The 25,265-nt window shown below is 47.4% G+C and overlaps 1 protein-coding gene across 4 annotated transcripts in view; it reads right to left on the bottom strand.

The window, feature by feature from the left end:
- IGSF3 (immunoglobulin superfamily member 3) overlaps nt 1–25,265 on the bottom strand; it is a 164,184-nt gene that overhangs the window by 49,016 nt on the left and 89,903 nt on the right. For 2 of the 4 annotated variants that reach the window (XM_005310171.4, XM_065589576.1), the window contains exons 4-7: nt 12,125–12,535; nt 10,072–10,461; nt 7,942–8,343; nt 2,606–3,010 (exon numbers count right to left, since the gene is read on the bottom strand). In XM_005310171.4, coding sequence (XP_005310228.2) covers nt 2,606–3,010; nt 7,942–8,343; nt 10,072–10,461; nt 12,125–12,535 — 1,608 coding nt within the window. The remainder of the gene's footprint in view (nt 1–2,605; nt 3,011–7,941; nt 8,344–10,071; nt 10,462–12,124; nt 12,536–25,265) is intronic. The other 2 variants (XM_065589578.1, XM_065589582.1) reach the window with 1 other exon arrangement.

The following is a 25,265-nucleotide window of genomic DNA, read 5'->3' as shown; positions in this document are numbered from 1 at the left end:
GAAGTCAGTACAAACTAAAATGTCATACAGACAAAATGAGAAAGTGAGCAATTTTTCAGTAATAGTTGCTGTGGCACTTTTGTATTTTTGTGTCTGATTTTGTAAACAAGTCATTTTTAAGTGAGGTGAAACTTGGGGGTAGGCAAGACAAATCAGCCTCCTGAAAGGAGTACAGTAGTCTGGAAAGGTTGAGACGCATTGCACTAGGCCAAGCAGCTCTGCTGTAAAAAAGCTGTTCCTCCTTACATGACCTGATGGTAGCGAGCCATCCACAGCCATATCTCAAAGTGGAGAAACTGCCTGACATTGCCATGTGCTTATGAACGGTTACCATTGCAGCCACACACAAGTTATCCGAGTCTGACAAGACCTAAGCAGCAGCCAGATCCAAACAGCACATTGCCTAGCTTTTAGCTGTATCGCCTCAGGGGCACACTGCTGATCTCTTGCCTTTCTATAGCACCTCACCTCAACACACTTGACAGACTTATTTATGTATTGATCACAACTCCCATTACTGTAGACAATCACTTTTGGGGAGGAATGCAGCCACCATTTAGTTTAGGACAAGAAATGATAAATAGAATTTATTTATTTTTAAATTTAAGGTCAGTTGGATAAATACAGAGCTGGGATGTTGTGATCTCAGAAAACTAAAGTTCAAGATTAATGCACAAGCTGAAGGATCTTGGAAATACGTACTAGCCAGATTTGCACACGACTCATAGATAAGACTTCAGTAAAAAGCGGCATTATATTAAAAAAGAGGATGGTATCCTGTTGAATTTAGGTAAACAGGATTATTTACTTGAGTTAGAATTTGTCCAGGGCACTGTGGCTGATGCCCTCTCTCTCTCGTACATAAGTAGCCAGAGCTCTATTTTACTGTTACCTGAAAGCCAGCACTAGCAGCAGGGTGAGACATTGGTTAAGGACTGACTGAAGGAAGAGGGCTGCATACTGAATCACGTGCCCCACCTGGGTTCTCTCTGGTGATCATCCAACCAAACAACCAGCAAGACCTGACCCTTTACCAGCATTTAGCTGGTAAGAGCGATCGGAATCACAACACAAACGAATGTGGCTGCAGGCAGCAGTTAAGGGGGCAGCTTGTGTCTTGGCGGCTGCCTGAGGCACAGAAATGAAATGTATAAGAGAATGCAAGGTGACACGGGGAGCTCAGCAAGAGGAAATGGGAGAGAAGGGACACGCCCTCCTTCCCTTTATTCCCCTATGGGCCATAAACATTACACAATGCTCATTAGACCAGACTTAGGACTTGCCTGGGGAGGTTTGCCAAGCAGCGTTCTGGCCTCAATTAGGATATGGGGTGTGGCACAGATCACAGGCACACATCTCATATGCCCTATTAATGCATCATTAGAGCTCGAGCGCCGCAGTAAGGAGGTGGTGGTTCCATCATTCAAAGCCTCTAGTTGGCCTTTAAATCTCCCCCGGTGTGTGCTGTGACACGGGTTTCTCTTCCCAGATGGCATTACTAGGGATTCGCTCACACACAGCTGCATTACAGAGACTTCAGGGACTATCTCCAATCAAACTTGCTTCCCAGGAAAAAAGCCTAAGAAAATGAGAGTCCCCATCCTGACCTCCGGAGCACCCCCCGACAATAAGACACTTACTACAAGGCAGGATAACAGTATGGGAGTCAAGACAATAAGGAAGGGATAACCTGCAAGTAGAGAGCGGAATAGTGGAGATAATGAGGGCAAAGGCACTGCAAAAGCAGACTCTCATACTGCAGAGTGTCTGCTGATTCTTCCATGGATAGCCACATGTGAGTCGGGGAGGAAGGAGGGAAAAAACCCCACAAGAGCAAGGCATCTGGCTGCACCGGAGTCTAGGGGAGAGGGTGAATGAGCGGAAGAAATTTCCAGTGCAATAAGAACCTGGGCCATGATTTTCAGAAGTGACTAGTGATTTTGAGTGCCCAAGTTGAATGAGCCTGATTTTCAGAGGACAGGTGCCCAGCACTTTCTGAAAATCGGGCTGCTTTTTGACAAGGTAAAGCTGGGCACCCCGAAACTTAAGTATTCCAAAGCAATCATCACTTTTGAAAACCTTGGCCCTGCTCTCGAGCAGAGCTTGGCTATGGATGTAACATGTAACCGGAAAAAGCTACAGCACATCACTCACTGAGAAGTGCATGCAGACAAGTCTTGGTGGGTACGTATACATAACATTCATAATGTCTGACAGCATGACTATGATTAGTACAGCAATATCCAGGATCAGGGCCCCACTGTGCTAGAGTAAGATAGGAGATGCAATAGGTGAGAATAAACCAACAGAGGGAGGAAGAGTAGCAGTGAGAGGAAGGCCGGGTTACATGCACTGACAGTATGTAAAACGTGCAGTTCTGAGGTGTTTTTTCCTATACATGTAAAGAGACAGTAATGTTGGTAGTTCTTGCTGGCGGCCATAACTGTACCATCACATAGTTGTTAAAGGAGTTTAGAGCTAGGAGGTTTTTGTCTCTGCCCTTTGGGGAAGGAAAGAGGGCAGAATTTGAGTCATGAAAGTGAGTTTAGTCCTGTCACTTTCATGAGTTCTCATCCTCCAGGACACTGACCATCAGGGCTCTTACCTGGCCGCAGGACCCGGATCTCTAGTAGGTTGGAGGTTCTGTCTGCCAGTCGTGTCCAACTGCTGTTGTAGTTCTTCCGCCACAACTCAGCCACACACTGGTACTTGCCGGCCTCAGTGTCACTGGCCCGGCTGATGCTGAGGCGCACGTTGTTGCTGGACTCTGCTTTTTCAATGGCAGTGCGGGTCCGGAAGCCCGTATACCTGTCTCCCCACTGGACCCCACCATCCCGAGTGAAGGTGACCAGGTCATGGAATTCTGTGCTGCCCGCTGGCTGGAAGCGCCATGTCACAGACACTGGGACCCAGGACGGATAGTGCGGCTTGATGATACACTGGAGGTCAAATGATTCATTGTAGGTCACTCCTGGGGTTCGGGATATGGCTGTGACAGCAAAACCAGCCTCTGCAGAAAGAGAGAGAGAGAGAGAGAAAAAATGAGTGAGACTGAAGAGAGTTTGGAGAACTCTGTCAAATGAGGCTTGCCACAATGCCGTGAATGAGAAATGGCTACAGCAGTGGCTCTCCAATTACACTCCCTGGAAAGCTACTGGTGCTTCTCGTTTCCCATTACTAAGTTACCTTAAAAGCACCTAAAACACTTCAAAATACAGTGCTTGCTCCACAGGAACTTTCCATGTAAGCCACTGCTGCAGTGCGACAGGGATGGTATTTCATTTCCAGCAGGAGGGGAGGTGGTTCCTGCAGCCCTGAATGGGAGGGGAGGTGTCTATGAGAACCTCTCTTCTAACACATGGTCCACACCAGTGGGTCTCCCCATAGGCCACTTGCAGCCCAAGCAGCACACCGCTGTGGCCCATGTGACATCCTCATGGCCATACAGGTAGTAAATATATTGTGTAGCTGTGGCCCACATAACACACAGAGAAGCTGCATATGCGGCCCACAATCGTAAATTGGTTGAGAACCACTGGTCCACACTATGGAAGTACTGAAGAAGCACTGGAACATGAGCAAATAGGGAGGAAGCTGGTAATCACAGAGAACCTTCACAACAGCCAGATCTAAACTGTAGAAACTGGATGGGAGTTTGACCACTAATCTCACAGCATTCAGAGCTTGATTCAATACCCACCTCTTGGCCCAGGCTTTCCTGCAATAGTAACATCATTCTTTTGTATTCATAATTTTCTCCCTGCCCCCAAATCTAACCCTACCTCCTGGTGGCACTGAAGGGGTGACAGGAGGAGAAAGAGGGGACAGTTTGTTGCCATTTATACTCTTGAGAGGTGCCCATCGCTCTAGTATTTGAGCACCAATATAAAAACCCTAGATAGAGAACCCCTGAGGTAGAGTGAGGACTCTCTGGTTTTAGTCTTTATGTGACTCAGTCACCTAGGAAGTGACTTTCATTGTCTCTCAATTATAGCTATATTTGTACAAAATATATAATTTAATATACCCATCCACACACTATATAATACATATTTTCTGGATTACATTTTATAGAGTTTTTTTTTTTTTTGCTTCAGGGTGTTTTAAAACTAACACAACATTAAGGTGTGAGGACAATATATTCTTAATTAACTATTGTAAATTCAGAATTTAGAAAATTTTATGAAGCTGTCAGTGTAGCTCCGAGGATGCAGTCCCATGCATGGATCCAACAGAAGCAGAAATATTTGATATGTGAGAATAGATTATCAGCCTACTAAGTGCTGTAAATTACTGCCAAAGAGAATTCTTCATTGCCTTGAATGCAATATCAAGACAGATTATAAACCCATGGAAAACTGACCAGGCAGCAAAAGGCAGGAATAGTCCTTGCACTCAGACTACTCAGGAGATGGTACCTTCTGACCTTAGGGTTAAATAGACATTAATTAACAATAGTAGGCAGATGGGACATTAATTGCAGTGAGCAGATTAAATTGCACGTGCCAGCCTTGCCACAGAGCAGCCACTGAGATCTCTGCACACGTATAGCAAGTGGGCTCAGGAATCCTAATAATCAAAAGACGTCACCATGGCAGGGTTCCGGGCCATGTCATTACTGCAAAAACAGGTCAGTCTTTGGGACTAAAGCTTTTAGAAACGTGTTTAACCATTATCCAGGAGAAGAGGAAGAGGCCCAGTAAGCTGCCCGCATTGCAAGATCTCTACATCTCATCACCACATGAAGCGTGGCAGCCACCAGGGGCAGCTCCAGGCACCAATGCACCAAGTGCGTGCCTGGGGCGGCAAGCTGCGGGGGGCGGCCTGCCGGTCACTGTGGGGGCGGCAGTCAGGGAGTCTTTGGTGGCATGTCTGCGGGAGGTCCGCCGGTCCCGCGGTTTCAGCAGCAATTCGGCGGCGGGTACGCCGAATCCACGTGACCAGCGGACCTCCCGCTGGCGCGCCGCTGAAAGCCGCCTGACTGCCGTGCTTGGGGCGGCAAAATACATAGAGCCGCCACTGGCAGCCACCCTACCCAGGGAAGTACATATCAGGCCCAGTCCAGAGCATAGCCAAGACATCTGACCCTAGTGCTGGAGAATGAAGGCGTAGAAAGCTGGTTTAATTTTTACAAGGTCATCTGGTCTTGTAAAATTAGGCCTGGTTTATACTTAAAAATTAAACAGACCAAGCTTGGTCACTTAGGGCTATGAAAAATGTTGTGAGCCATAGTTAAATTGGCCTAGCCCCCAGAATAGATGCAGCTACATTGACAGAAGAATTCTGCCGTTGGCTCAGCTATCACCTTTCGGAGAGGTGGCAGAAGACCCCTTCCATTGATGTAGGAAGTGTCTACACTACAGCAGCACAGCTGCACCGCTGTAGTGGCTGCTGTAGCAGCTGTAGTGCAGACATGCTCCTTTGCCCAGACTAAGGGTATTACGAAAAGACTTCTCGACTGCCATGAGGGAACCAGATCTGCATTTTCAGGCTCTCAACTCTCATGTTCGCATTACATCCAGTTTAACAAGCGAACAGCTTTCTTTTACAGCGACCAATTGCCCTGACTAAATACAAAAGAGGGAGGGGAAGTGGGGCTTCCTTCAATGCCATGTTTTCTCCCCTCATCAGTTCCTGATCCAATGAATGAGCCCAGGGCTCTGTAGAAAGCAGCACACTTGATTTGTTCACTGATTTAGGATCAAAGGACTATGATTCTTGCTAAGCAGAGTGGAGAATTTTTTTAGTAACTGGGGGAAGACTGCCCCCCTGCCACAGTCTCTCTCTCTCAGCAGATTCTGTGAAAGCTTTCCTTCTCTCCCCCACATTGATCTACCAAGAACACCTTAATTCTGGCCTGCAGCGCACATGCTAGTTCAAGCTCTGGGACTCCTCACAGCTTTCCCTGTGGCCCCTTAGCTCCGATATGCAGCATTCCTTACTATTCCAGTTCTAGGAGCACCCTTAACACAACTCTGCCTGTGTACACATCATCAGAGGACAGCTATTCCCCAACGGCTTGCAGGGGCCAAGATCCCTAGCACTCTGCAAAGTGGCAGGACCCTCACGTGTTCAGAGGCTTTTGGTCTCCTCTGGCTGTAGTAATAAAAAACACTACCCTCTTTAGCACGTGCCATTCGAGTATCACAAAGCACTTTACAAATATTAAGGGGTGGGGTGGGAAATCAGACCTAGCAAAAGGATGTTGGACATTTTCTCCTTCAAATTTTATTGGGCTGTAGTAGCACCTCTTGGTTATATAAACAGGAACTACTTATGACCTGTCAATCTGAGATTTCTCTGGAAGAGGGAACTGCAGTGGAAGGTCAATTTATTAACTTTTAATTGCATTTTCTGGAACTACTGGGAAGTTTTACACAGCTAACTTTCAACAAGTAGAATGAATTAATGAACGTGACACTCACATTTTAGAAGCAGGTCATTCCAATTACCATCTTGCTAACTTCCCCCTGCACACCCTACTCCCTCCCCCTACTCTTCAATTCTGGCATGAAATTAGCTGCAAGCTTCACCAGACTACACAAAGTACAAATTAAGATCTTCAGCTGATTCTCAGCTATGCTGATTTACACCAGTTGAGAAACTGACCTTAATTCTTTATAACCCAGGAATCTTGCCAGCTTGTATAAGATCGAAAGCAATGATTTCTAGCTCTAGACAGAATAACTCTTAAGAACAGGTCAGAACTGAAGGGGAGGAGGGAAAAGCAAGATGCTAATCAGAATGTGATATGATTTTAAAGGTCTTCATTAATACTGTATTGCACTGGAAAGCTACGAATCCATCCCAACCTTCCAATCACAACATACAGCAATTGTTTATAGCCTTGGCATTTTTCAGGTTATCAGGCTTTCAAGAACAGTCACTAGTGCTTCAGACCTGCAGGGCATTTTTGGCACTGGTCCGGCACTTAATATAGCAAGATCTAGACAATACCAGTGAGAGTCTAAATCCATGAAGTTCCCAAAATGCCCTCCGTGTGGTTTTTACTGTATTCAACACTCAGGCCCAGTCTACACTAGGGGTGTGTGTGTGTGTGTGTGTGTGTGTGTGTGTGTGTGTGTGTGTGTGTATCTAAGATACACCACTTCAGCTACGAGAATAGCGTAGCTGAAGTCAACGTATCTTAGATCGACTTAGAATCACTTACTTCGCGTCCTCGCGGCGCAGGATCAATGGCCGCCGCTCCCGTCGACTCCGCTTCCGCCTCTCGCCGTGGTGGAGTTCCGGGGATCGATTTATCGTGTCTACACTAGATGCGATAAATCGATCCCCGATAGATCGATCACTATCCGCTGATCCAGCGGGTAGTGTAGACGTACCCTCAGAGGGATTAGATGTGAGAACAGGGCACCAGCAATCAGGACTCCTGGGTTCTACTCCCACTTGGCTAATAGACTCAACTGTGTGGCCTTGGGCCAGTCGCTGAGGGTCTGATTTTCAGATGTGCAAAGGGCAGCTCCTGCCGACATCTGATGGAGTTGTAGGTGCTCAGAATTCTGAGAGTCAGGCTCACAGCCTCCCTGCACTTCACCTTCCTCATCTGGAGAGTGGAGATAATATTTACCTTATCCACAAAGAAGTCGGGAGGCTTAATGTTCACAAGGTGTTACAGAAGTGCCAAGTGCCATTAACCAGCCTATTTCCCACTCTGTCTCTCTAATGCCACACGCTGGAGTTCCTGGGTAACGTGACGTGCTGCACTCCTCCAGCGAAGCTGTCTACAGGCACACTGACTCCCACTCAGAAACAAGTTTCCCCCACCAGAAGCATGCCCCTCCCTCTAACGCTTAGCTCTGTAGCCAAACAGCACATGCCTGCGATGCCTGCGATCACCTCCTGACTCACTGTAATCAAAACCCCATGAGGGCGAGGTGCTGGAAAGCATTGTATAGACACCACAGTGCCACTGGTACTCACCCAGAGCAGTGATGGATACGGGCATGCTAGCGTGCCGCTCCCCAATCATCTGCCACTCCCCATCTTGCGTCCGTGTCCACTCAGTCACACGGCACTCATAGTGGCCCTCATCTGCCTTGACACTGTTGAAGATCTCCAGGGTGAAGGAGCCAGGCCGCACCTGCTCCATCTGGATGCCCCCATAGCTGCTACGTTCTGAGTAAGAGGGACCCGGCTGCAGCGTGCCATCCCGATCCAGCCGCACAACATCACTGCGCCTGTTCTGCTTGTCCACAAGTTGCCAGGTGACAGAGAGATGGCTTTGGGGCCCAAATCCCGAGCGCACACTGCAGCCAAAGCGCAGGCTCTCCCCCTCTAGGACATTGCTGGCATTGTTGGTCATCTCCACGGAGATGCTGGTCTCTAAAGAGACAGAAAAGAAACACGTGCACATGGAGGAGATGATTATACTCATCCATTTGCCAGTATGCAAGAAAGGTAGAGACTTGGGAGGGAGTTCTTCCAAACTTAGGTGCATGAAACCACACACACATTGGATCTGCGTGTGGCTAACTTGTATGTGCAAATATCCAAAGCATGCACATGGCCTGTGACTTGCTATTGGGGGACTTGAGTGCCTAAGCTAGGGGAGGGCCAAACTTTGAAAATCTGTCCCATTACTGCCTGTGAGGAGTCACAACGTCTTCTGATCACAGGTCCAGGACAAGACCGTACAAGAGGAATGTGCTGAAAGCACGGGTGTTACTACTGGTACTGTAACTCCTGTTCTGCCAAAAGACTTCCAATCCATTTGATTTACAACAATCACAGAATTCTGATGATCATCTTGCCATTTCCAATTCCTACCCAGTTTTCGCAGCCGTTCTCTCACAAACTACTAGAGCTCGCTATCAATGTTTTATGCCATCAGAAAAGTGGGATCCTGAAGTTTCAAGAGATATAAAGACTTATGGCTTGATTTTCACAGGTGCCGAGTGCTGGCAACTCCCACTGCTTTTTGTGGGAGTTGCAGATGCTTAGCACCTTTGAAAAAAACATTAAGTCCTGTTAGTTTGTTTCTAGCACTGGTGGTTATGAAATCTCACACATGAAATCTGTTACAGGTCTAGTCTAGAAGTGCTACCTTTTAGGCATCAGTCAATCCAGGACTTCTGGCTAGTGTAATTTTTAATCCCAAATGAATGAGAGTCTACAATTGACCCTTACTTCAGGACAAATGGCTTCAGAACAAGCTGCATCTCACTACAAGGTTAATATGGGAGGTAAAAATTACACAAAAGCCTTTTTCAGCTACTCCTTTGTTTGCTCATTATATATTGTTGGGTTAACTTTGATGATACTTGTGTGGCTTGTCACATCAAAGTTATTTGAGTTGGAGAGAAAGAGCAAGACAAAGGAAATGAATGAACCAGAGGGCTAGCTCTTCTTGCCCTGTCTTTTCAGTATTTATCACACCCCCTCCGACACACACAAGGCATTCAAACAGTGTCAGACAAGAATGTTTTCACTAGGCTGGCTGAGTGAGGCATCCAGTGACAGAGTTGGATCTTTGTACTAAAGAGCGAATGGTGGCTTGGGAAGGTTGCAGTTGTTTCTGCTTCTTGGCCCAGGGCACATCCCCTCCGATCTGAGGAGCTGATGGGATCTCCTGCAAGAGCACCAAAGCAGGGGCATCTGAGCAGCAGAAACTAACATATGTCCAGTGGCTGGGCTGCTTCCCGGATAAACTGGGAGCTGGTTTAGGACCAGCAGCACTCCCAATTCAGCCTTTTAAGGTGGGGGTAACACCTTAAAGTTCCCATATTCCTGCTGAGAGGTGGGAAGAGTGGGAGAATAAATAACTCCCTTTTCTGCTATCAAAGTAAGAACTACAACCTGGGGCAAACACCAAGGCAAGGGCCAATTTTTCCAGCCTAAGAATCTGAGTAGTGGATACCTCCCTCCCCGGCCTTTAAAGATCTTTCTAGCAGGGTTTCTAAGCCACACCAAACAAGTCTTTACTGTGCATGAACTTCTCCGGTTGAGGTCCCACCCCAAGCGACCATAGCTAAATTTCTCAGGCAGTCTGCTTTGCATGGGAGGGCACACACAGACACAGCACCATGCAGGAGCATGCCAATCTCTACTTACTGAGGGGCAAGACCGTGATGGGCGTGTTCTTTGGCCGCTTGCTCTCCTTGTCAATGAAGTCCCCCGTCACCGTCTTCTCCCGCTCCGTCACCCGGCAGTTGTATTTGCCGCTGTCCTCCAGGCGGAGGCGGTAGATCTTTAGAACAAAGACATTGTCGCTCTCCTTGGCTACCTTGAGCTGCCCCAGTGCCTCGCGCTGGGCAAAGTCACTGTTGAGGACGGGCACGGCGTTGGGCCCCAGGCTGGCAATCAGGGAGCTGTTGAAGGCCCACGAGATGGAGAAGTAGCGTTCTGGGATGTTCTGTGCCTCCAAGATACACCGGAACTCCACAGGCTCACCCACTGTGTACGTCCGCTTCTCTGTCTCCAACCGGACACTGAACTCCTTATCTGGAGAGAGACAGACCAATGCGCAGCAGCGTCACAGCAGCACTGCACCTGTGAAGGTGACCCTCACCCAAGAGCCAGACTGGGTGGCAGGACACTTCCATGCTTCATTTTAACCCACTTCTCAGCCACCCCCAACCCACATGACCCCCTGCTTTCATGTCCCTGCAATCCTCCCTGTTATCTCTGCCATTAACATACAGTTAACACAGTACTTAAGCAGAGTGTACAGTGCATGCAATTGCTGCCTGGGAGAACACAGTTCATCTCACTCTCAGGAGGAAAAGCAGCCAGCTGCTGGTGTGCAAAAGCTGCAATCACAGTCAAACCAGAAGAGGGGAGAGGAGGAATAGCTCATTTCTTCTCACCGTTTTTATATTATAAGTGTTGTTATGGTCAGAAGAATGACTCCAAAACATACTCTCTCAATAACCCTGATCCCTTATATAAAACTGTACAGACACCCCTTTGAAGTGAGTACTAGTTCTGTTTTTCAGAAACTGGGATCAGGGCAGGGGGGAGGGGATTGGGGCACAGGAGGGGGTGCAGGCTCTGGGTGACGCTTACCTCAGGCAGCTCCCGGAAGCAGCAGCATGTCCCCCCTCTGGCTCCTATGCAGAGGTGTGGCAAGGCGGCTCTGCACACTACCCCATCCACAGGCGCTATCCCCACAGCTCCCATTGGCTGAGGTTCCCAGCCAATGGGAGGTGCAGAGCTGGTGCTTGGGGTGAGTCCAGCACGCATAGCCCCCTGGCTGCCCCTACGCCTAGGAGCCGGAGGGGGAACATGCTGCTGCTTCCGGGAGCTGCACAGGACCAGGGCAGGCAGGGAGCCTGTCTTAGCTCCGCCGTGCCACCGACCAGACTTTTAACGGCCCGGTCAGCAATGCTGACCGGAGCCACCAGGGTCCCTTTTTGACCGGACGTTCCGGTCGAAAACCGAACACCTGGCAACCCTAGGATGTTCTATAATTGAGAAATCCTGCAGAAGGGAACACTGGTGCAGAGCCCAAGCCTCACTAGTGAGAGGAGTGCACTCCTGGGGAGGGGGGAGGTCTCTGGACACTCCAAGGACACAGGCCAAAGAGATTAGCCACTTGCAGTAGGAAATGTAGCGTGATAGGAGGCCTGTTTTTGGAGGCCTCTGTTTGCCAGAAGCTGGGAATGGGTGAAAGGGAATGGATCACTATTACAGCACATCTAGTGACATCTGTCCCTCCTACCAACAATAAAGCTGTTCTGGTGACCCTCTTGAGAATGTCCTGCCACTGGTCATCTGAGGTTCCACCCAGGAAACTGTTAACGAAATCACTTCAGATGATTATAAACACTGTGACAAAGCACAGGGAGAGAGCTGGATTTTGAGATAGCCAAGGCCCACAACATTCATGGCTTTCACCTGTCTAGTGTTAAGAATGACTCTAGTAAGAGGGCTTTCATGACTTTCCTAAGGAGACTCTTCTGTAGCCAAACCAAACTTGCCTGATAGCAGCACACACAGGCAGCGAGGCAAGGCAGGCAGAGCTAGTCACCCATTGGCCTGCTCAATACCTGGGAAGTCTCTTGTAAGTGGAGCTCTCACACATTCCCCGCGCTCTCCCTTATTGCAGCACCCACTGCTCCTCTTGATACCTGTCCAAGAGAAAGAAAACCCTGCAGATACCGACCAGTGGCTTGGATGTTGATGGTGGTGCCCTCGGAGCGCTTGCGGGTCATGGCGTACCAGGACTTGTCAGGGTCCTGGATCCACTCAGCTGCCTCGCAGTAGAACTCGCCCTGGTCCGATGGCTGGAGGTTGTAGACCGTGAGCTTGGAGGTGGTCTCTCCCACCTTGTCTAGGCGGACATCGCCGGTGGCCTGCCTCTGCGCGTAGGTGCTGCCCGCCCGCAGGACGAAGTCGCGACTCAGGGAGATCACTTCCACTGGAGGCTCACCCACTTTCTGGCGGTACCAGGAGATGGAGAGGTGACTGTGTTGGGCTGTACTCTTAGACACCTCACATTTCAGCTCCAGAGAGTCACGCTCCACTTTGTTTAGTGTCTGTGGAAGTGAGGTCACCCGCAAGGAGTCTGGAATAACTGCAATAAAGAGAATGAAGACAGGGATATGAGAAAAAATAATTTTTTAGCAGTAGCGGCATTAAGAAACCTCTGAAGCAAAGGAGCTACTAAAGGCTGGATTCTTTAAAGGAGCACTGGGAAGAAGGTTTCTATTTACAGTTCCAGTGACTCATAGACATTAGAGATGGAAAACCCTATTAGGCCACATCTAGTCCTCCCCAAAGCCCTCAGCCCGTGCAGATTGTTACCAACAGCATATTTTCTGGTGCTTCGTTTAGTCTACTGCTAAATGCCCCCAAGCTACCATACAGGGCCTTCTATCACTTCCCTTGGGTTACTGTTGTGTAGCTTAATAGATCCTACTTACTGTCAAGGACACTTATCAGATGCAGCCTACGTTGTCCTCTTAATTCCATGCCTTCACTCCTTGTCATACACCTCTGGACCACCCTTAATAATCACTCCCCCCGCTCTCCTTGGCATTCCCATCCTTCAAAATACTTATACGTCATTGCTAGGGCCTTTGCCCCCTGTAAGTCATTGTTTGGCCAAGTAGACATATTTAAGATCTTTCAATTTTCCCTCTTAAAAAAGGTCAGGAGACAATTCTTCTCTCCCTTGTTTGTGTCTGTCCGCATTTTAACTCTCTCAGCAAAATGGCGTAACTGCATTTAGAGGAAGCTGGCTCCTTTGAGGGAACAGTGCAACTACACAATAGTCAATTGCCTATGTCCTCCTCGGACAGACAGACATCAGGGAATTGGCAATAAGGCTATTAGACACATGTCAAGTTGATTTAGCAAATGGACAGAAAATAAATGCCATGTATCCCATTAAGAAATAGGAGTTATTTCCCCACTGTCTATTTCTACAACAAAGATTAGCCATGAAAGGGAAACACAGGGAGAACCAGGGAGAGGGAAAGATAATTAACAAAACATGCAAAGAGTCCAACACTTGAAAGAGAAAAATCTGTTTGCCCAGAATCCACATCTTCTGGCTACTTAACAACAGAATTTCTCCCACACCTCCCCTGGCCCTCCCTTCCCTTTATGCTGAAGGATGGGTTGGGGAGGGAGATAGGAGAAGACCACTGGATTTGAAGGTGCACTAATGCCAGACTGAAAAGCACAAAAACATGTAGGGCAACACAGGGGTACTGTATTAGTACTTACATCTACCTTTGAATTCATTTTTTAGAAACAGACTATTTCAAGTTGATACAATCCTGTTTTAAAAAGGGAAAGGTTTCTAGACTGTCTGAAAAAGCAAAGTACCAAAGATGAACAAAAGGTAGAGTGGTAACAGAGTTATCTTCTGGAGCCTACAGACTGGCAGCACCAGTGACTCTGCTGCTGCTCATAGCTTTGATAAGTACCAGCAGAGTGAAATTAACATGTCTCTGGCCAGTTCCACAGCCGATACTGTGAGTTGCAAGGAGTCAGACACTGAAGTTATTCATGGGTGAGGACTCAAATAATGAGAAAGGGGAGGGATTAGCAAGGAGGTGGAGAAAGTGAGGGATAGAGAACTTCTCCTATCCAGCAGGGAGAGGGGAGGTGCTTTCACAGTCATCAACTATTTACCGACCAGAGACTTATGAAAATAGAGTCCCCACAAGCCGGGGGGAGAGGGAGGAATTTCTTACCAGGTCACTGCCTCTGGATAGCAGCAGCAATGCTGACCCTCTTCCCCCCCCCCCCCCTTATTTTCTTACACACTGCCTACTAGGTAGTAGGTGTCAGACAGATTTTTCAAGTCCTGTCCTACCCCGGTGTCTGAGAGTGGACTAGTCGGTTTCCCCTTGCCTTTGCCTTTAGGCTCAGCAATGGCCATGACAAGCAGCAACTAACTTATTCACCACTCTTTCCTGATGAGATTTAAATTTCTCATTTAAAACCCATCTGAATAAATTTCCAGAGCAGCTCAGTTCCTCATCTCCGCCCTGCAGTCCTGGGGCTCTCTTGTAACTGTTTTATATTATTAAATAAATTAAATCTGATTGTCATCTTGCTCAAGTCTCCTTCCTGCTGTGCTGCCTCAAAGGAGGATAGCTTTGCTACACTGGCCTCCATGGGATACAGATCAAGGAGTGGAAATGGTTTGGAGAAAAAAGCACAGGACACCTCTCCGCTAACTGTGACCACTGCAGTACCTCATGTTATCGCCTTCCTGAGTCCTTCCTTTATCTATGTATCTCCATATTTATAACACGTCCATCACTGAGCTTCGAGGGCTCTGCATACCCCCCATTACGACATTCTTGAGTCCCCACACAGCTTTGCCAATGCACCTCAATCCTGACCAGCTAAATACACTGCTATTCCACTCCCTGCCTATGAGGACTTGTCTACACTTATGACGCAGCTGCTTAGAGAAGACACTAGCTACGCAGATGCCATCAGCATACCTCCCCAGGAAGCAGTAGCTATGTTGATGGAAGAAGCCCTCCCATTCACACAGCGCTGTCTACATGAGGGATTAGGTCGGTATAACTGTGTTGCTCAGGGGCGGGGATTTTCCACATTCCTAAGTGACGTACTTATACTGACATAAATTTGCAGTGTGGACTATGGGTTAGTGAAAGCCACTGCAGGTCCTAACATACAGGAGTCACTCATTCCACGAAGTGAGCCAGATTACACTCAGTTAGGGTGCATGGGCTGGGTCTATAAAGTTTGGGTCATGCTCTCCCCATACACTACAGCAGATCTCCAACTGAAAAAAAACAGGTGGTGTGTAAAAAAGACGGATGCTAAACTATAGCTTTTATATTAGTAACCACACTTGAAGCTACTGTTGCATTCAACATCAGTGGGGAAAGGACAATACAGGGCACTTCTAGGCACGTCCTTTGTTTATTAAGCCACTATTGCATGCAGTTACAGATTTGCACACACAGTGTGCCACTTATGCTCACAACTGCACACTTAAGTGTCATATAATTAAGTGTAAGCATCACCATCCTTTACAGAATTTATGTAGGCTCCTGCAGAGGTGGACCTTTGAGAGAAGTCAAATGCACGGGGAAATGGGGTTTTTGATGTTCTGAGGGTGATCTAATTTTGTTTCGGTCATTTATGGCAAATGGTTAGACAAACACCTATCAGCGATGGACTAGGTATATTTGGGGGTCCTGCCTCAGCATGGAGGAATGGACTAGATGACCTCCTGAGATCCCTTACAGCCCCACCTTTCTATAGTTCTATGCCAAGTCTTGGAGAGCCACTAATGACATATTATGGATGTTATTCACTTGAATATGTGTTAACCTGACAGAGTGGGCTCGAGTTTATTGTGCCTCAGACATCGTCTGGATCCTCAGATCGCTTTGAAGTTCAGAATATTTATCAACGATGAGAGTGTACACGGCAAAAAGTGATCACTTAACTAATTTTAAAAAAGCAAATTAGACTTGCAAGCAACAGAGAGAATAATAAATAGGGAACTCTTCTACAATGTGACTTTTGAAAGTCACTTTGAGCCTGACATCACACTCAGAGGGCACGTTTCAAAAAGAAACTTATTTTAAGCCAGTTTCCGTGCCCAGGTTTGATAGAACATGCTTGGTGGTGTCCAAAGAAGTCAGAGGTAGTTTTACTTGTCCAGCAGAATGGACAAGGGCATGTTACTGCTGCAGAGTTAGCTTGAGTGATCAGCCCCCAGATTAGCCTACCCTAGATGTGAGCAGCCACACTATAAAGCCAGATCTGAGTTACCGTTTCCTCACTAGTGCTGTGCTCACCTGTGTGTGTTGCTAGGACTTCTGGGGGCACATTCCATGGTTCTTTGTGCTATAGTTAAGCTGAACTGCTCTGATCCTTTCCCAGTGAATTATGGGAGACCCTGCCTGTTCTTCTAGGCCAGTGGTTCCAAAACTGGGGTTCGCGAACCCCTGGGGGTTCGCAGAACATTACAGGGGGTTCGCCAGAAAAAAATCACTAATGGCGGACAGAGGACCCTGGGTATTGGAGACAGCAGGTGGGACCCGGTTGCAGGGCAGACACCCCAATCCCCAGGGAGAGCGGGGCCGGGTAGTTGGGGCTGGCAGCCTGAGTCCCGGTGGTCAGCAGGGGAGCCAGCAGCCCGAACCCCAGCGCTCCCTATGCAGGGCTGGCAGCCCGAGCCCCAGGGAGAGCAGGACTGGGCAGTTGGGGCTGGCAGCCCGAATCCTGCCCCCCGTCAGTGGGGGGCCTGGCAGCCCGAGCCCCAGGGAGAGCGGGGCCGGGCAGTTAGGGCTGGCAGCCTGAGCCCTGATCCCCGCCAGTGGGGGAGCCGGCAGCCCGAACCCCAGCGCTCCACACGGGGCTGGCAGCCCGAGCCCCAGGAAGAGCGGGGCTGGGCAGTAGGGGCTGGCAGCCCGAGCTCTGCCCCCGTCAGCGGGGGAGCCGGCAGCCCGAACCCCAGCCCAAGCCCCAGGAAGAGCAGGGCCGGCAGTTGGGGCATCCATCACACTGAGGAAATTTAAACTTAAATCCCTGAAAATATTCATTTTTAGGAGGGGGTTCACGAGATTTCACAATTTAGTGAAAGGGGTTCGCGGGCTGTTAAAGTTTGGGAACCACTGTTCTAGGCACATGGGGGAGGGGGGGAAGACTTGTGGAGGACTATCAGCACTTAAATGCTTTAGCCTGTGTCTTCACAGCCAAGTGGGCAAGTTACTAGCCCCAGTGAAAACCTCACTGGGGCTTTAGCCTCTACTCCAAACAGGACGGCTAATCTGGGTTTAAAGCACCACCAGTTCAGGTCAGAAGTTTGTGTGTGTGGACAGGATGGGAGCTAGGACAACAGCAGAGGAAAAGCCTGGGTTAACTTTGCATTAAAGACATGCCTTACAAATCTGGCCAACAGAGCTGTTTGCTAAAGAGTGGCCATTTTAATCCAGCAGGAATGGGTCAGAACAGCAATGGACCTGATTCCAACAAGAATGATGCAGTGAGGAACAGTGGTGAGGGAATGAAGTCAGGACACAGCGACAAGGCAGCTGGGCAGCATATTAAGGGGAGCAGGGAGAATAAAAGACCAGGTGGCTGGGCAGCATGCCCAGGAGAGAAAGGCAGCAGAAAATCATGTGCACAGGGGGGAGGACAAGGACCAGGCGAGAGAGGAAAGAGGGGCTAGGCAGCAGAGAAGTGCGTACAAAGGAACACGGACAGAGAGATTAATCAAACTGATTGAGATCTCCTACTGCCACCCTGGAGCCAAAAGATGCTTGGAATTGCTAGAGTAGACAGCGTCAATTTTTTTTTTATTAAAAAAAAAAAAAAAAGCAAGACAGCTAAAAATACAGGGCTCCCTAATATTTTCCATGCCAGTAGTTGACATCAGGAGGTATATAAATCACGGCTAGGAAGGGAGATGGTCCCTGAGGCACTCTCAAAGACGGTCCATATTATGGAAAAGTTTTTTGAACCAGTGTAATAATAGGAGCCGCCACTAGGTGGTGTCAAGATTTCTGCAAGAATTGTGTCTAGGCAAGAGATTCTGGTAAAGCCCTTCTGCCCTACTTTGAAGATGAGGAGTGCTGCCGAGACAAATGTTTTAGCTTCTCTTGCATTTGGATAAAAATATCCATTTCTTCCCAATAAATCCTGGAAACAAACTCCATTCACAAAAGCATCTAAACCCTCCACAGAAGGGTAAATATTAGCCCTCTGTGGGATAAAACATTAACCCTGTTTCACAGCTGGGAAACTGAGCCACAGAGAGGTTAAGAGACTAGTTTAAGGTCTCACAACAAGTTAGTGGCAGAACTGGGATTACATACGAGTTCCTGGCTCTCCTGCCTGTGCTTAATCACAAGAAGGGAAGAATATCATGTATTTTGCTACCAACCCCATCTGCAGCAGCTCCCTTCGTCCCATGCTGAGATATTGGCTCAGTACTGATGGAGCTGTGGCCACCAGAATGGCCATTCTTCTCTCGGGACTCCACAAAAGATAAGTCATCTACAAAAGGAGGTGTGACCATGTGATCTGCACACCAGAGGGAAACCGGGAATTCACCAACATTTTGTGGATTTAGGCAAATCAATAAACCTCAACTTCCCCCTCTGTAAAATGAGGATAATGCAACTCTAGAAGCAGCGTGGGTTGGTGGATAAGACACTGGACTTGGAGGCAGGTCGGAGGCAGAACCAGGTATCGAACCCATATTTCCTGTGGGTGACTGTGGGCAACTCACTTCACCTCTCTGCAATGCCATTTTCCCTCCCACACTTTGCTATCCAGGGCAGGGACCCTCTCTTTACTGTGTGCCTGCAGTGCCTAGCACATTCGGGGCCTGATCTCAGTTGGGGGTCTATGGGCACTATAGTAATACAAATAAACTGACAACCACCATCACCTCCTGTCTTCTGCAACATAATTACTTAAGGTTTTTACTAATCTTCAAGACCTTTGACAAAAACAGTGTAAAAGTGGTATGTACTCTAGGATCCCAGGTCCATGGCTGCATATTCTGTATAGCATGGATGGGTCTGAGTTTGCCAAGTGCTAAGCAAGGACTATTTAGCCAAAACATAACCCTTCTTCCCTACTCCTTGGAAACCACTCTCTGCCTGAGGAATACTGGGGAATTAATGTGAGTTCAGTTCCCATCTGGCCCATTACATCTTGCTGCCTCACAGCAATCCCATCTCAGATTTACTAACCTCCTCCCTGATCTCTCAGGCTGTGCTAGCAAGACACAGCCAAGCTGTTCAAGATGAACTGTAATCCAAACACCAATTTAGAGGGCACAGACAGGCTGAGTCACCTTATTAACCACAGCATAATACAACTGGCACAAAGATTTAACATTTAGTTCTTAGCCCCTGAAAACTGCTCACCCTTCTGTGACCACCAGAGATGTCCCACAATGCAACACTCTGTGACGTCACTGATACCAGAAGAGTTTGCAGTAGTATGAAAATAATTGGAAGGACACTATTCCTCGGGTCATTCTGTGCAGAAATCCATGCTTACCTCTGCTCTGAAGCTAGCTTTACAGTTTGCCTTAATGGACTTCATCAGCCCTCACCACTCTAAAATGAGAGCCATGAGGGATGTTGCAGCTGCCTTATAATTATATGGAGATAGGTTTATCTCATAGAACTGAAAGGGACCTTGAAAGGTCATCGAGTCCAGTCCCCTGCCTTCACAGCAGGACCAAGTACCCTCCCTAATAGATTTTTGCCCCAGATCCCTGAATGGCCCCCTCAAGGATTGAACTCACAACCCTGGGTTTAGCAGGCCAATGCTCAAACCACTGAGCTACCTCCCCCCGCCCCCCCCCGAGGCAGAGACGTTCAGAGGAGACAGGGCTCTGGCATTTGAAGTACCTCAAAGTAAGCAGCAGGCATCAGACACAGCGATTGTAAAAGGAGCTGCCTGCTCCTGCCTTTCTCAGACACAATCCATACATCCATGGTATTGATTTCCATTCTACACAGTATCCAAAGACTTGCGTACATGGAGGAGGGACAGTGAGGAAAGAGAGATACCTAGATTAGCATTGTAATCCTCTCAGCCCTTGTTTCTGGTAATTAGTTGTTTGCGTCAATCTATACCAGCTACAGCACAGCAGACAAAACTACTGCTCCCCCTCCCTAATCAATCAAAAGACATACACACTGCCTACAGCAATGGAGAAAACACAGCTGCTTACATGGAGAATGTGATAAACTCCCTAGAGGTCACCACTGAGCGTGGACAAGATTGAGCAGAACATTCTACAGGGACATGCACCTGGACTGATTTTTTTGTTTTGTTTTTAAAAGTACTGCCCAACTAAAAAAGATAGGAACAACGCTTTCTTTTCCTGTTCCATTTCTGATGAACTAAAGTAAAATTGTCTTCATATGCAACATGAGGTCCCAACTTCGCTTACACTTCAGAACCCCATAATCCGGGGGAGGGCAAACTACGGCCTGTGGGCCAGATCCAGCCCATCAGGGCTCTCAATCCAGCCTGTGAGATTGCCAGCCCCATTGCGCAGGGGTGCTAAGGCAGCCCAACCTTATGCATGAGATTTTGCATAGAGCCAGAAGAGTGTTAGAAAACAGTTCTTAGAAGTCTGAATGGAAAAAGATGCTGCTTTTAAAACAAAACAAAAGAATACCCCACCCTCACAAATACTCAATAGATTCACTTCAAACTCTCACAAAAAGTTCAACTTGTATTCTAAGTGCAAGTGGTGTAATTTTGGTGATGGTCAAAAACTTTGTTTTCATTCCTAGCAAGGAAGGTTTAAACCTTGGCTCTAACTGAAACAGCTGAATTATGGCGTCATTACCAATTCCTTCATTATGGCAAAAAAGGACTCCACTATTGGGGAACCACTTACAATAATGTTACTGCAGCGTTCCATGGCAATAGTAAAATAATGCTGCCGTTTGTTTGTTTTTTATTTAAAGGGTAGGGCATTACCTATTCAATTTCTGGCAAGGGGCAATGGGGATTGAAGAGTTAAGTGAGACAGCATGACAGTTGTTTCACAGCAGTAGTGCTAAATCCTCAGATTACTATAGCATCCTTGTTTGTGCATTAATGACTGTTTGGAATGTTTACCTCAATAGAAATGCATCAAAGCAATTGCATGAGTTCATATAGCCAGCAGGGAGGGAAACAGGAAAAAAGAGGGGAGGAAAGGATAAGTCAGTGACATTTTTTTAAATGGAAAATTAGGTCAGCCTTTGACTCAAGGCCTGCACTCCTCCTCACATGATGCACAATCCCTTAGTCACGCACTCTACCTGATCCACATGCTTGTCCCAGACTGTTTCTTACACTCAGGGGATTCAACAGGAGATTGCACTGAACAGTCTGATCCAGCTCAAGAAATCAGAAGGTTCTTTGCTGAAGATAGGCCCAACATGAGCTGTGCACTCACCTGTTAACGGTGCAATGCTGTGACACAGCAGATGCTCACCTGCCACCAGCAGGTCAGAACACGTTGCTATTCCTGCCAACATTTGGGTGGATGGAATGTGGATACACCTTTTTACAATCTATTGACATATTAGACTAGGAGAGCTTTCAGCAAGGACAGTGGAGAAATAATAAGCAACCAACAAAATTCTCACTGGCACCTAGGGGCCCCAACTAAAACCAGAGTCCTACTGGGCCCGTGCCAGGCACCATATATACACACACAGTAAGGAGCAGTCCCTACCTTAAAGAACTTTCAATCTAAACAGACCACACAGACAAAGGGAAGAAGAGTTTATAGTTGGCACTTCTCTCTCCCACATCCATGAATGGCAGGCACACCTTCCCAGAGAAGTTTAGATAAAGCCAGTGCCCCCTTCTGGAGCAGGGTTAGTAATCCCAGCAGAACGCCCATTGCTATACAGCAGAGATACTCAGGGACCATATAGGCAACTTATGCAAAGCCCCAGGGCTGTGTGTAAGCGTTTTTAATATGGAAATAAACCCATAAAGCCCTAACATCTTCCTTGATAGACTGGCAGGAGCTACTTGTTTAAGTTTCCACCAGATATAAACTTGCAATTGATCAGCTGCATCTGCACACCTCTACTTCCACACTACCATCACTTGACAAGCCAACTGGGTGCCCCATGAGCGGCATATGGCTCATACTCTGGCTTCTCCTCTATTAGTGTGACCACCCAGCGCCCTAATGCCCTGACAACACAGAGCCATGCACGCGCTCCTGGGAGGTTTCTCCCACTGATGAGCAATGGCTGCATTCAAAGCTTTGCCCTACTTCCCTTGACTGCCTCCGACATGTAGTGCAGCAGGTGCTGGGAGGCATGGGGTCAAAAGCAACGTTTATGCTCGACAGCAGCCAGAGCTTTTCCAGTTCACTTAACACAGCAGCATCTCACTCTCCTCTTCACAGTTTAGGAAGCTATTATTCCACAAGGAGTCTCCTAGAGGGGGAAAGGGCAAAACAAAAAACTCTTCCTTCCTTCTGTGCCCATGCCAAGGGCACAAAAAGAGTGTGTCTGGTTATTAAGGCTGCTAAGTTGGGCACAGCAGTTCAAGTGACCCAAGAAACGAATCTGGGGAAGGGGCCATGGCGAAGGGAGAATGTGGATTGGCAGAGGAATCTCTGAATCATCTCTTGCTGGCCAAGCAAAAATAAACAGAAACATTTGAGGAATTAACCCTGAAGCAGAAGCATCCAAATGATAAGATCTGCCTGGCAAGGAGAGATTGTCAAAGGAAGGGTGTGTACCCATCCCTGGGGACACAATCCTACGGAAGGGGCAATGGCAGAGGTAGGGGCGTGTAAGTAAAATTCACTTAACCCTGGGGTTCTCAAACTGGGGGTTGGGACCCCTCAGGGGGTCATAAGGATATTACCTGGGCGGTCGTGAGCTGTCAGCCTCCACCCCCAAACCCTGCTTTGCCTCCAGCATTTATAATGGTGTTAAACATATAAAAAAGTGTTTTTAATTTATAAGGGGGGTCGCACTCAGAGGCTTGCTGTGTGAAAGGGGTCACCAGTACAAAAGTTTGAGAACCACTGACTTAACCCCTCTGAGCTGCACTGAACTGTGAACTAGACCCTCTGCAGCAGGGACATCATGGAAGCCAACCTACAGCCAGGATGCATACACCCGTCTTTTAGAAGGGAAAGGTGCATGACAATGGCATACAGAGCATCAAGAACAAATCCTAGAAGAGGTATGATAGGATTAAATTAGCCAAGCAAAACAGTAGGCTGAATGTCAAGGGAAGGGTTTGCTACCAGAAGAGTTATAATGATCTCTCATGCTGACTGCATTATGGAAAGATGGTTTCTCCTCCAGAATAAAGGAAGAGACCTGCTTTTCATGTAAGCCCTCTTTCCAAAACTCCTTAAAAAGAGTCCTTTGTGCTTCACATTTTGCATTTGTGCTCTGTAGGAATAATTATTAATATACAGCTCTTAGGCATGGCTTCAATAAAGGAATAACTAGATGAGATTCTAGGTCTCATGTTATATAGGAGGTCAGACTAGATCAGGGCTTCTTGAGCTTTTCAGGCTGACAACCCCTTATTTGCAGCAAACATTTTTTGCAACCCCCTTACATTTGCAAAAGTAAAAACTATCCCAGGAATAACAATGCTAAGCCTATATAATTTGTGTGCGCATTTCAAGGGGTTGCGAGAATGCTTGACCTTGAAGGATAAGGGTATGCAGGGAGTGGGGGAGCGAGATTCTTATGTTTTATTCAATAATAAAATTGTCAACGTTTCACAACCTGCCACCCCTTATTGCCTTACGTGAGCCCTTGGGGGTCACAACCATCATTTGAGAAACACTGGACAAGATGATCTAATGGTTCCTTTTGGCCTTAACAACCTATGAATCTATATGGCCAGCAGCAATTAGGCCTCAAAAACTTAAGGGAGAGCCAAGCTTGGGATACGATTTTTGTGAGCATGATTATTACTGATTATTTGTATTACAGCAGCACCCTAGACTCCAACTGAGATCATGTTTGGTGCTGAACAGATATCGAGGCTGCACCTAAGTGTTTCGTTGTAATTTGACAAGAGACAAAAAAGATGAGAGGGAAACAAACACAAAAAAGGGGAAGGCGCTTGCCAAATGTCACTACACAGGTCAGTGTCAGAGCTGGGAAGTGAACCCACGTCTTCAGTGTCAAAATTCAAGGTCCTAGCCACTGACCCACACTGCCTCCACAAGCCGCATCACAAAACTACTTTCCTATTGTTCACACAAAACTAGAGTCCTTTGGAATTTACTATGCGCTGCTACGTCTTTGGCAAAGACTGGGGAGCGAGCAACAACCAGCATCAACGGAGCTCAAGCAAAGCAGCTGGACACCAACTTCCCCTGGACCCAGGCAGTCAGTAGGCATGCAGAGGTCTTAAGCTTCCTCGGTAGGGAGAGTTAACATGCTGGAGTTCTGCCAGGCCGGGGGAGGGGAGAGAAGAAGAGAGCTGAACCTGAACCTGCTTGTCTTTCAAATGGCAGCTAAGGGAGGGTCAGGTGAAGGTGATGGCAAAAATCTTTAAAACTGAAACACACAAATGTCCTGGGCGTTTAGAAAATATTTTACTTCCACTAATAGTTTTGTTTAAACCTTAAAAATGGTTTGTAACCTAGGATTCCATGAACAGTGCAACATACCATTTTCTGAATGGCAAGATCAGTGCTTGTTGGAGGGTTTTCTTTTTTTGTATTCCTTCGGTGCCGATTTTGGCAGCTCAAAATTGTTGCTTTGAGCAAACTTCACTGCAATGATCAAAGGGAAAAGTCATAGATAACTCCGTGGCTTTCTCAGAATGGAGTTTTGGCTTTCTCAATCGTAACGAACACATGCTGCGCTACTGCATTAAAGAATTAGGATAAATACAGCAATCTGACACAGATTCTCAAATAACTGCCCCAGACCAAACTAGTGTCAGCAGATGTAACCAGGTGATGTCCATCTGGACAAATATATTTTCATGAGCTTCTTTCTGTTGTTCTTCCAGGATTTCACCTTCCCTGACCAACTGATACTCTTGGTGAAGTTCTTCACACTCGTTTTCCGACATACAAAATGCTCAGTACTTGAAAACCCTAATCTTGCTGCATTCTGACAGTCAGCTAGTTTGCAGTTCACAGCTGGTTGATTTTTTTAACGGATAGGTTGTTGAGAGCATACTGAGCAGCCTTCATGTATAGTACCCTGGCTGTTCCAAAGAATACTCCTGTCTCTCTCTGAGGTGTGACTTTCATTCCGACCTTTCCTGAGCTAATTGGATATAATCCCAAGGAATAGGCTTCCACCATCAACTTGTTT

The sequence above is a fragment of the Chrysemys picta genome, chromosome 1 (genome assembly GCF_011386835.1).
Source record: "Chrysemys picta bellii isolate R12L10 chromosome 1, ASM1138683v2, whole genome shotgun sequence".
Taxonomy (NCBI): domain Eukaryota; kingdom Metazoa; phylum Chordata; order Testudines; family Emydidae; genus Chrysemys; species Chrysemys picta.
This window is presented reverse-complemented; position numbering and strand designations above follow the sequence as displayed.